Source organism: Coregonus lavaretus (assembly GCF_964263955.1).
Source record: "Coregonus lavaretus genome assembly, contig: HAP1_SCAFFOLD_1476, whole genome shotgun sequence".
Lineage (NCBI taxonomy): Eukaryota > Metazoa > Chordata > Actinopteri > Salmoniformes > Salmonidae > Coregonus > Coregonus lavaretus.
Genome location: NW_028158910.1, coordinates 77,501 through 91,274, shown reverse-complemented (window position 1 = coordinate 91,274; position 13,774 = coordinate 77,501). Strand labels below are relative to the sequence as shown.

The window sequence follows — 13,774 nt, the reverse complement described above, 5'->3', positions numbered from 1 at the left end:
TCCATTTTCATAGTCCTAAAATAATATTAAACTAACACAACATTCCCTCCCTGTGTGTGTGTGTGTGTTTGTGTGTGTGTGTGTGTGTGTGTGTGTGTGTGTGTGTGTGTGTGTGTGTGTGTGTGTGTGTGTGTGTGTGTGTGTGTGTGTGTGTGTGTGTGTGTGTGTGTGTGTACTCCCTGGATGAGGATATGTAATCTGATGTTTTGTCCACAGAAACCAACAGGAGAGATCAGAGTCAGAGATTCTCAGTGGTCAGTCTTCCCAGAGTCATCAAACAGACCTGGCCTCCATATTCAGTGTATGTGGTTCTGTTATGTACATTTGTTTTTGTTTACCTCAAGTAAAGTTGATCTGTCAATCATTCATTCATGTGTTATTGAGAAAGCATTTCTTCTCTTGCTTAACTTATTTACTTGATTTATTTCAGTTGCTTGAAGATAATATTATGACATTTGTGAAGAACGAGCTGAAGATGTTCAAGAGGATTCTTAGTCCAGAACTCCCAGAAGGCTTTGAGAGTCAGAAGCAGGATAAGGAAGTGGTGGACGCTGAAGATGAGAAGCAGGAGAGCAGTGCCAGAGAGGGGGCTCTGAAGATCACACTGCACGTCCTGAGGAAAATGAACCAGAAGGAGCTTGCTGACACACTGGAGAAAAGTAAGAGCTGTCTGCCTCATGTTGAATGCTGTTTTAGAACATTTAAAAGCTGTAGCTAAAGTACAGCTAAAGTAGCTGTGTAACTCAATGATATTGTAGCAGCCTTAACACAACAGCTAGTGACCTCATCAAGTAGCAGCAGGGATGTGTTGTGTTGAGAGAGAGAGAGAGAGAGAGAGAGAGAGAGAGAGAGAGAGAGAGAGAGAGAGAGAGAGAGAGAGAGAGAGAGAGAGAGAGAGATAGATTTTATTTTGTTGTATTTTTTTTATTAAAAACTTTATAACAGTCCTACAATACTGTAGGCATTAAAACATACGTAATATTAATATCCTCTGTGTTATTTCTTCATTCAGATGAGCTTGCTGTGATTTGCCAACGTGAACTCAAATCTAATCTAAAGAAGAAGTTTCAATGTGTATTTGAGGGGATCGCTAAACAAGGACACCCAACACTTCTCAATAAGATCTTCACAGAGCTCTACATCACAGAGGGTGGAACAGGAGAGGTCAATAATGAACATGAGCTGAGACAGATTGAGACAACAACCAGGAAACAAGCAAGAACAGAGACTGCAATCAAATGTAACGACATTTTCAAACCCTTAACTGGACAAGACAAACTTATCAGAACTGTGCTGACAAAGGGAGTCGCTGGCATTGGAAAAACAGTCTCTGTGCAGAAGTTCATTCTGGACTGGGCTGAAGGAAAAGCAAATCAGGATGTCCAATTTGTATTTTCATTCCCTTTTCGGGAGCTGAATTTGATGAACGGGGATAAACACACTTTGATTGAACTTCTCAATCACTTCTCAAAGGAAACCAAAGAATCAAGAATCTCCAACTACGACAAGTACAACGTTTTGTTCATCTTTGATGGTCTGGATGAGTGCCGACTGCCCCTAGACTTCCAGAAGAACAAGATTTGTTTTGACGTCACAGAGTCAACCTCAGTGGATGTTCTGCTGACAAATCTCATCAAGGGAAATCTGCTTCCCTCTGCTCTCCTCTGGATAACTACCCGACCTGCAGCAGCCAATAAGATCCCTTCAGGGTGTGTTGACCAGGTGACAGAGGTACGAGGGTTCAATGACCCACAGAAGGAGGAGTACTTCAGGAAGAGATTCAGTGATGAGGAACTGGCCAACATAATCATCTCACACATAAAGACATCAAGGAGCCTCCACATCATGTGCCACATTCCAGTCTTCTGTTGGATTTCTGCAACAGTCCTTGAACACATGCTGAAACATAAGAGAGAAGAGATGCCCAAGACTCTGACTGAGATGTACTCACACCTTGTGGAGTTTCATACCAAACAGAAGAATGAAAAATATCTTGGGAAAGAAGAGACAGGTCCACACTGGAATAAAGAGAGCATTCTGTCACTGGGAAAACTGGCTTTTCAACAGCTTGTTGACGGCAATCTGATTTTCTATGAAGAAGACCTGAAAGAGGCTGGCATTGATGTCAATGAAGCCTCAGTGTACTCAGGATTGTGCACACAGCTCTTTAAAGAGGAATGTGTGCTGTACCAGGACAAGGTGTACTGCTTCGTGCATCTGAGCATTCAGGAGTTTCTGGCTGCTGTATATGTGTTCCTCTCATTCATCAACAACAATGAGAATCTAATGGATGAATCTCAATCAACGTCCAGGAACTTTTTTGCGCTGTTCAGAGACAAGCCTGAAGTTACTGTCTACAAGAGTGCTGTGGATAAAGCCTTACAAAGTGAGACGGGAAACCTGGACCTTTTCCTCCGCTTCCTTCTGGGCCTCTCACTGGAGTCCAATCAGAAGCACTTACGAGGTCTACTGACAAAGACAAGAAGCAGCTCACAGAGCCATGAAGAAACAGTCAAGTACATCAAGGAGAAGATCAGGGAGAATCCCTCTCCAGAGAAGTGCATCAATCTGTTCCACTGTCTGAATGAACTGAATGACCATTCGCTAGTGGAGGAGATTCAAAGCTACCTGAGATCAGGAAGTCTCTCAGAAGAAGAACTGTCACCTGCACAGTGGTCAGCTCTGGTCTTTGTGTTGCTGACTTCAGAAAAGGAGCTGGATGTGTTTGACCTGAAGAAATACTCCAGATCAGAGGAAGGTCTTCTGAGGCTGCTGCCAGTGGTCAAAGCCTCCAGAGCTGCTCTGTGAGTACATACAATGACATTTAAGTACTAATCATCAGGAAGAAATATTCAGTTTAGAGAAATATATGTATTATTGAAAAACATATTGAATCAACGCATTGATTTTTTTTTTTTTATTTCACCTTTATTTAACCAGGTAAGCCAGTTGAGAACAGGTTCTCATTTACAACTGCGACCTGGCCAAGATAAAGCAAAGTAGTGCAATAAAAACAACAGAGTTACATATGGGGTAAAAAAAAAAACATAAAGTCAGAAATACAACAGAAAAGATATATACAGTGTGTGCAAATGTAGCAAGTTATGGAGGTAAGGCAATAAATAGGCTATAGTGCAGAATAATTACAATAGTATTAACACTGGAATGCTAGATGTGCAAGAGATTATGTGCAAATAGAGATACTGGGGTGCAAAAGAGCAAAATAAATAACAATATAGGAATGAGGTAGTTGGGTGGGCTAATTTCGGATGGGCTGTGTACAGGTGCAGTGATCGGTAAGGTGCTCTGACAACTGATGCTTAAAGTTATTGAGGGAGATAAGAGTCTCCAGCTTCAGAGATTTTTGCAATTCGTTCCAGTCATTGGCAGCAGAGAACTGGAAGGATTGGCGGCCAAAGGAGGTGTTGGCTTTGGGAATGACCAGTGAGATATACCTGCTGGAGCGCAGACTACGGGTGGGTGCTGCTATGGTGACCAATGAGCTAAGATAAGGCGGGGATTTGCCTAGCAGTGATTTATAGATGGCCTGGAGCCAGTGGGTTTGACGACGAACATGTAGTGAGGACCAGCCAACAAGAGCGTACAGGTCACAGTGGTGGGTAGTGTATGGGGCTTTGGAGACAAAACGGATGGCACTGTGACCTGTACGCTCTTGTAGACAGGCATTGATCTTCACATTAGTATAACAATATGACCATACCATTCTAAGAGACGGAAGATGAATCTATATGTTGTTTAAGAGAATAAACCAAATGCATCTGCCATTGTCCTTCTACACTACTGGTTAAATTAACTGTGTGTTTGTGAAATCATGATGATCTCTTTGTCAGGCTGTCAGGCTGTGGAGTCACAGAGAAAGGCTGTGCTTCTCTGGTCTCAGCTCTGAAGTCAAACCCCTCACACCTGAGAGAGCTGGATCTGAGTAACAATGACCTGAAGGATTCAGGAGTGAAGCTGCTCTCTGCTGGACTGGGGAATCCCCACTGTAAACTGGAGACTCTGAGGTCAGTATTCATGTAGTTGGTCAACAAGTGATAACTGTTCACCAGATCCACATGTGTTTACCAGGCACACATAGTCCACACCATATGTGTTTGGACAGTGAAGCTTACAGTTTTACATTTGGTGCAGATTGAATGTTTCATTATAGAATGTCACCTTTTATTTGATGTTAATGGTGAGAGGTTAGCATGTTTTGTTGTAGCCACTGTAACTTTCTCACTCATTATTATTCATGATTCATTCATGATCTTTCTCAATCATGGCATCATTAGGATTCATTCAGTAGTGTTTAGAAACATGTTTCTACTCACAGAAAGGAAATTACTCAACACCAAAGAATAGCAGTGTGGTTTTAATATGATTTGACTCTTTGCAGGCTGTCAGGCTGTCTAGTCACAGAGGAAGGTTGTGCTTCTCTGGTCTCAGCTCTGAAGTCAAACCCCTCACACCTGAGAGAGCTGGATCTGAGTAACAATGACCTGAACGATACAGGAGTGAAGCAGCTCTCTGCTGGACTGGGGAATCCCCACTGTAAACTGGAGACTCTGAGGTCAGTATTCCTGTATCACTCAATGAACACACACTCATTGGACACACACAAACACTGGACACACACACACACACACACACACACACTGGACACACACAGACACACACATAAGGATTAATTTAGTAGTGTTTTGAAACATGTTATCTACTGTTAATAATGATACATTAATTCATGTATATACAGTACCAGACAAAAGTTTGGACACACCTACTCATTCAAGGGTTTGTCTTTATTTTTACTATTTTTTCCATTGTAGAATAATAGTGAAGACATCAAAACTATGAAATAACAAATATGGAATAATGTAGTAACCAAAAAAGTGTTAAACAAATGAAAATATATTTTATATTTTTATATCTTCAAATAGCCACCCTTTGCCTTTATGACAGCTTGCACACTCTTGGCATTCTCTCAACCAGCTTCACCTGGAATGCTTTTCCAACAGTCTTGAAGGAGTTCCCACATATGCTGAGCACTTGTTGGCTGCTTTTCCTTCACTCTGCCGTCCAACTCATCCCAAACCATCTCAATTGGGTTGAGGTCGGGTGATTATGGAGGCCAGGTCATCTGACGCAGCACTCAATCCCTCTCCTTACACAGTCTGGAAGTGTGTTGGGTCATTGTCCTGTTGAAAAACAAATGATAGTCCCACTAAGCCCAAACCAGATGGGATGGCGTGACGCTGCAGAAAATCCTGTGGTAGCCATGCTGGTTAAGTGTGCCTTGAATTCTAAATAAATCACAGACAGTGTCACCAGCAAAGCACCCCCACACCATAACACCTCCTCCTCCATGCTTTACGGTGGGAACTACACATGCCGAGATCATCCGTTCACCCACACCGCTTCTCACAAAGACACGGCGGTTGGAACCAAAAATCTCTAATTTGGACTCCAGGCCAAAGGACAAATGTCCACCTGTGTAATGTCCATTGCTCGTGATTCTTGGCCCAAGCAGGTCTCTTCTTCTTATTGGGGTCCTTTAGTAGTGATTTCTTTGCAGCAATTCGACCATGAAGGCCTGATTCACACAGTCCCCTCTGAACAGTTGATGTTGAGATGTGTCTGTGACTTGAACTCTGTGATGAATTTATTTGGGCTGCAATTTCTGAGGCTGGTAACTCTGATGAACGTATCCTCTGCAGTAGAGGTAACTCTGGGTCTTCCATTCCTGGGGTGGTCCTCATGAGAGCCAGTTTCATCATAGTGCTTGATATTTTTTGCGACTGCACTTGAAGAAACTTTAAAAGTTTTTGAAATGTTCCTTATTGAATGACCGTCATGTCTTATAGTAATGATGGACTGTCGTTTCTCTTTGCCTATTTGAGCTGTTCTTGCCATAATATGTACTTGATATTTTACCAAATAGGGCTATCTTCTGTACACCCCCCCCCCCCCCCCCCACTCCCTACCTACCTTGTCACAACACAACTGATTGGCTCAAACGCATTAAGAAGGAAATAAATTCAGCAAATTAACTTTTAAGAAGGCACACCTGTTAATTGACATGCATTCCAGGTGACTACCTCATGAAGCTGGTTGAGAGAATGGCAAGAGTGTGCAAAGCTGTCATCAAGGCAAAGGGTGGCTATTTGAAGAATCTAAAATCTAAAATATATTTTGATTTGTTTAACACTTTTTTGGTTACTACATGATTCCATATTTGTTATTTCATAGTTTTGATGTCTTCACTATTATTCTACAATGTAAAAATAAAGAAAACCCCTTGAATGAGTTGGTGTGTTTAAACTTTTGACTGGTACTGTATATATAAATATATGAATAGATATGGCAGGTGTCAGGACTCTGATTTTTCTGAAAATAAATTGCACCAAAGAATTGCAGTGTGGTTTTAATATGATTTGACTCTTTGCAGGCTGTCAGGCTGTCTAGTCACAGAGGAAGGCTGTGCTTCTCTGGTCTCAGCTCTGAAGTCAAACCCCTCACACCTGAGAGAGCTGGATCTGAGTAACAATGACCTGAAGGATTCAGGAGTGAAGCTGCTCTCTGCTGGACTGGGGAAACCCCACTGTAAACTGGAGACTCTGAGGTCAGTATTCCTGTAGTTGGTCAACAAGTGATAACTGTTCACAAGATCCACATGTGTTTACCAGGCACACATACTCCACACCATATGTGTTTGGACAGTGAAGCTTACAGTTTTACATTTGGTGCTATGCTCCAGCATTTTGGATTTGAGATATAATGTTTCATATGAGGTGATAGTATATAATGTCACCTTTTATTTGAGGATATTTTCATACATATCTGTTTTACTGTTTAGAAATGAAAGCACTTTATGTGTCTAGTTCTCCCATTTGAAAAAGTCGTAATAATTTGGACATATTCACTTATATTGTATTAAAGTAGTCATAAGTTTAGTATTTGGTCCCATATTCCTTACCTGCAGTGATTACATCAAGCTTGTGATTCTACAAACTTGTTGAATACATTTGCAGTTTGTCTTGGTTGTGTTTTAGATTATATTTTTCCCAATAGAAACTGAATGGTGAATAATGTCCTGTCATTTTGGAGTCTCTTCACTTGTATTGTCAGTAAGAATAGAAGATGTTTCTGAACACTTCTACATTCATGTGGATGCTACCATGATTATGAATAATCATGAATGAATCGTGAATGATGATGAATGAGAAAGTTACAGAGGAACAAGGATCATACCCCCTCTGTTATTGGTAATGGTGAGAGGTTAGCATGTTTTGTTGTAGCCTCTGTAACTTTCTCACTCATTATTATTCATGATTCATTCAGGATTTTTATTAATCATGGCATCATCAGGATTAATTTAGTAATGTTTAGAAACATGTTAGACAGAAAATTACTCCAGCCATCATCCACCATTCAGTTACCATCGGGCAAAACATAACCCAAAACACAACCAAAACAAACTGCAAATGCAACCAATGAGTTTACAACCAAATACTCAACTTTTGATATGTATGAAAATACCCTCAAATAAAAGGTGACATTATATACTGTCACCTCATATGAAAAATTTGATCTCAAATCCAAAATGCTGGAGTACAGAGCCACATTTAAAATGTTAGCTTCACTGTCAAACTATATATGGTGTGGACTGTATACTCAATACAATCTAAATCTGATACCTCACTGTCTGTCTTTTGACTGATACTGCTTTTTAAACTGATCTGGTCAGTCTACTCAAATATTTGTAATATACATTTTTCTATCTACAAGCAATATTATGATAATTTGTCATTTCTAATAATGATACATTCATTCATTTATGAATAGATATGGCAGGTTTCAGGACACTGATATATCTGAATATGTTGAAAAATATATACTGCCACTATTTTCACCAACAAAGAATAGCAGTGTGGTTTTAATATGATTTGACTCTTTGCAGGCTGTCAGGCTGTCTAGTCACAGAGGAAGGCTGTGCTTCTCTGGCCTCAGCTCTGAAGTCAAACCCCTCACACCTAAGAGAGCTGGACCTGAGCTACAATCACCCAGGAGTCTCAGGAGTCAGACTGCTCTCTGCTGGACTGGAGGATCCACACTGCAGACTGGAGAAACTCAAGTATGTAGAGGGTTTATGTCAATGTTCATATCAGACATGTTGGAGTTATCAGGCTAGTTAAGACAAACATTCTGACCACCACTTGGACTAAGTTATATAAAGACTGTGTGTGTGTGTGTGTGTGTGTGTGTGTGTGTGTATGTGTGTGTGTGTGTGTGTGTGTGTGTGTGTGTGTGTGTCCAGTGTGTGTGTGTGTGTGTGTGTGTGTGTGTTTGTGTGTGTGTGTGTGTGTGTGTCCAGTGTGTGTGTGTGTGCAGTGTGTGTGTGTGTGCAGTGTGTCCTGTGTGTGTGTATGTCAAGTGTGTGTGTCTGTGTGTGTGTCCATTGTGTGTGTGTGTGTCCAGTGTGTGTGTGTCCAGTGTGTGTGTATGTGTCATGTGTGTGTGTCTGTGTGTGTCCAGTGTGTGTGTGTGTGTTTGTCCAGTGTGTGTGTGTGTGTGTGTGTGTGTGTACTGATACACGTGCACACACACACACACACTGGACACACACACGCACTGGACACACATACACACTGGACACACACACACACACACTGGACACACACACACACACACACTGGACACACACACACACACACACACTGGACAAACACACACACTGGACACACACACACTCACACTGGACGAACACACACTAGACACACACACACTGGACACACACACACTGGACACACACACACACAATGGACACACACACACACTGGACAAACACACACACACACACACACTGGACACACACGCACACACAAACACACAATGGACACACACACACACACACACACACACACACACACACACACTGTAAACACACACACTGGACACACACACACCACACTGGACACACACATACACTGGATAACACACAAACACTAGACACACACACATACACTAGACACACACACACTAGACATACACACACACTGGACACACATACACACACTGGACAAACACACACACACACACACACACACACACACACACACACACTGGACACACACACACACACTGGACAAACACACTGGACACACACACACACATACTTGGACAAATGTATATACTGACTGTTTGTGTGTGTGTGTGTGTGTGTGTGTGTGTGTGTGTGTGTGTGTGTGTGTGTGTGTGTGTGTGTGTGTGTGTGTGTGTGTGTGAGTTCACCCAATGACTGTCTGTTCTTCTGCTTACCGCTACAGTGTGGAACATGGTGGAGAAAACACAATGAAACCTGGACTTAGAAAATGTGAGTGTTGACTGCTGTGAAGAATATGACTAAGAATAAGTCTTAATTCAAGTGAAGTCAAAGACCACCATCATTACTTACTTGGTCATATTAAATATCAGCTGTAGTTCTACAGAAGCACAAATCAGGGACACCAAAGTTTACAAAGAGTTGCTTTGACAATGTGTGTGTGTGTGTGTGTGTGTGGCGCGTTCCTGTGTGTGTTCAGGATATGTGTGTGTGTGTGTGTGTGTGTGTGTGTGTGTGTGTTCAGTGTAAGTGTGTGTGTGTGTGTGTGTGTGTTCAGGATGTGTATGTATGTCCAGTGTGCGTGTGTGTTTGTGTTTGTTCAGGATGTGTGTGTATGTGTAATTAATGGGAATAAGTGTGTTTTATATTACCATACAGTATAACATATGATCATTGAACAAATCTCAAGTTACCATAACTTCTCCTTTTGATACCTAGAAACATCTACATTAAATGAATTAGTGAAAAGTGAGTTAACATTCTAATGTGAATGATGATGATTTCTAATATTGTGTCTGGTTTCATCCATCAGATGTCTGTGATCTCACACTGGACCTAAACACAGTAAACAGATTCCTCTCTCTGTCTGAGGAGAACAGAAAGTTGACATGGAGGAGAGAGGAGCAGCCGTATCCTGATCACCCAGAGAGATTTCAGGACTGGAGACAGGTGCTGTGTAGAGAGGGTCTGACTGGGCGCTGTTACTGGGAGGTAGAGTGGAGTGGGAGAAGGGCTGGTATAGGAGTGACATATAAAGAAATCAGCAGGAGAGGAAGGGGTGATGACTGTGGGATTGGATGTAATGACAAGTCCTGGAGTCTGACCTGCTCTGACAACAGTTACTCTGCCTGTCACAATGATAAGTCCACTACCATAGACGTCCCCTCCTCCAGCTCCCACAGAGTAGGAGTGTATCTGGACTGGCCAGCCGGCACTCTGTCCTTCTACAGAGTCTCCTCTGACACACTGACCCACCTGAACACATTCCACTCCACATTCACTGAGCCCCTCTATCCAGGGTTTAGGGTTAGTGGTGTTGACTCCTCAGTGTCCCTGTAAATAATAACCATGGTAACACTGACACACACACACACACTGGACACACACACACACACACACACTGGACACACACACACACACTGACACACTGGACACACACACACACTGGACACTCACACACACACACTGGACACACACACACACACACACATACTGAACACACACACACACTGGACACACACACTGACACACACTGGACACACAAACACACTTGATACACACACACTGTACACACACACACACACACACACACACACACACACACACACTGAACAAACACACTGAACACACACACACACCGGACAAACAAACACTGGACACACACACACACACACACACACACACACACACACACAGGACACACATACATTGATCACACACACTGGACAAACACACCCATACACTGGACACTGTACACACATACACACACTAGACACACACACACAAACACACACACACTGACACACACACACACTGGACACACACACACACACTGAACAAACACACTGGACAAACACACCCACACACTGGACACTGGACACACACACACACAAACACACACACACTGACACACACACACACACTGGACACACACACTGAACACACACACACTGGACACACACACACTGGACACACACACACACACACACACACACACACACAGAGAACACACACACACTGGACACACACACACACACACTGGACAAACAGACACACACACACACACACTGGACACACACACACACACACTGGACACACACACATACACTGGACACACACACTCACACACACTGGACACACATACACACACACAGGAAACACACACAGGACACACACACACACTGGACACACACACACACACACACACCTGACACACACACACAGGACACACACACACTCACACACACTGGACACACACACACACAGGACACACACACTGGACACACACACACACTGGACACACACACACACACACACACACACTGGACACACACACACACACACGGGACACACACACTGGACACACACACATACGCTGGACACACACACACACTCACACTGGACCCACACACATACACACTGGACACACACACACTGGACACACACAAACACACACACACACACACAGGACACACACACACACCTGACACACACACACACAGGACACACACACACACACACACGGACACACACACACACTGGACACACACACTCACACACACTGGACACACACACAGACACTGGACACACACACATACACACTTACACACACACTCACACACACTGGACACACACACACACACTGGACACACACACACTGGACACACACAAACACACACACACAGTGGACGAACACACTGGACATACACACATACGCTGGACACACACACACTGGACACACACACACACACACTCACACTGGACACACACACACATACACACAGGACACAAACACCTGACACACACACACACAGGACACACACACTGGACACACACACACACACTGGACACACACACACACTGGACACACACACACTGGACACACACACACATACACACTGGACACACACACCTGACACACACACACTGGACACACACACACACACACACTGGACACACACACACTGGACACACACACACTGGAAACACACACACTGGACACACACACACACACACACACACACTGAACACACACACACACACTGGACACACACTGGATACACAAACACAATGGGGACACACACACTGATCACACACACACACTGAACACACGCACACTGGACACGCATCCAAACACACACACACACTGGACACCCACATCCATACACATTGGACACACACACACCGAACACACACACACACACTGGACACACACACACACTGGACAAACCTGCACAGGACTCACACACACACACACACACACTGGACAGACACACACTGGACACACACACACTGGAAACACACACACTCACACACTGGAAACACACACACTGACACTGAACACACACACATACTGGACACACACACATTGAACACACACACACACAGGACACACACACACACACTGGACACACACACACACACACACACACACACACACACACTGGACACACATACATACACTGGACACACACACACACTGGATACACACACTTAACACACACACACTGAACACACACACAGGACACACACACACACACATACACACTGGACAGACACACACTGGAAACACACACACGCACACTATCAATCAATCAATCAATCAATTTTATTTTATATAGCCCTTCTTACATCAGCTAATATCTCGAAGTGCTGTACAGAAACCCAGCCTAAAACCCCAAACAGCTAGTAATGCAGGTGTAGAAGCACGGTGGCTAGGAAAAACTCCCTAGAAAGGCGAAAACCTAGGAAGAAACCTAGAGAGGAACCAGGCTATGAGGGGTGGCCAGTCCTCTTCACACACATTCACACACTGAACACACACACACACTGAACACACACACATACTGGACACACACACATTGAACACACACACACAGGACACACACACTGGACACACACACACACACACACACTGGACAAACACACACAGTACACACACACACACACACACTGGACACACACACACTGGACACATTTCCATGTGTTGGATTTTGATGAAAGGAAATCCCATATAGCCTACTGGACAGGACTTTGCTATGGCATCTTCTGTTTGGGTGTCTCAGGTCAGGTCTGAGCCATGATCAGAATGTGTCTCTGTGTCTATTTCCAGCCCTGCCATTTCTACCTGTCCTGATCTAGTGTTTCACCCCTGACCTCCTCACACCGTCTCACTGTCCATGTCTGCTTTTAGCTCCCACCTCTACTTCACTGTGTTATAATGGACCTTATGCTTGTTATGTCACCTCTGTAACCAGTTATCAAACATACTGACCTTTCTGACCCTATCCCATGGCCCTACTTTCTACAACTGAACATTTAAATTCCTCTATGAGTTTTGTTTAGTGTCCATTTACTTATTTATGTATTTGTTGTATATTGGGGTTGTGCTGCAGAGCATCATGGGGGTTTGTATGTATTGAGATGATCACGTTCCAGATAAATGGTTGAACTGATTCCTGTCTCCTGTCTCATCATTATTGAATTGTTATACAGACGTGGTTATAAAACCCACGAGACATAACAAAAGATTGGTGATGAGTAAGTCTGAATCTACCTGAACTATTCTGTCTGGAAGAAGTGGGTTTTTACAACTGTTTAAAACTGTTATTTTCTGTGGTACAGAATAGGCTAATGTTAGCACAGTGTATTGCTAGCAGAGGCAAGTGCATA

The 13,774-nt window shown here is 43.3% G+C and overlaps 1 protein-coding gene and 1 long non-coding RNA gene across 2 annotated transcripts; both read left to right on the top strand.

Annotated features, from left to right (window-relative positions):
* Positions 1–1,029: 1,029 nt before the first annotated feature.
* Positions 1,030–6,638, top strand: LOC311123479 (NLR family CARD domain-containing protein 3-like; the record flags this gene model as incomplete). The annotated part of the gene is made up of 5 exons (XM_084197742.1): positions 1,030–2,787; positions 3,889–4,025; positions 4,400–4,427; positions 4,479–4,573; positions 6,449–6,638. Coding segments are annotated over 5 exons (2,208 nt in total), but the record flags the coding sequence as incomplete, so codon positions are not given.
* A 1,381-nt stretch (positions 6,639–8,019) lies between these two features.
* LOC311123480 lies at positions 8,020–10,334 on the top strand. The gene is made up of 3 exons (XR_014612598.1): positions 8,020–8,134; positions 9,327–9,373; positions 9,915–10,334. It is a non-coding gene; the product is annotated as an uncharacterized lncRNA (long non-coding RNA).
* Positions 10,335–13,774: the final 3,440 nt, after the last annotated feature.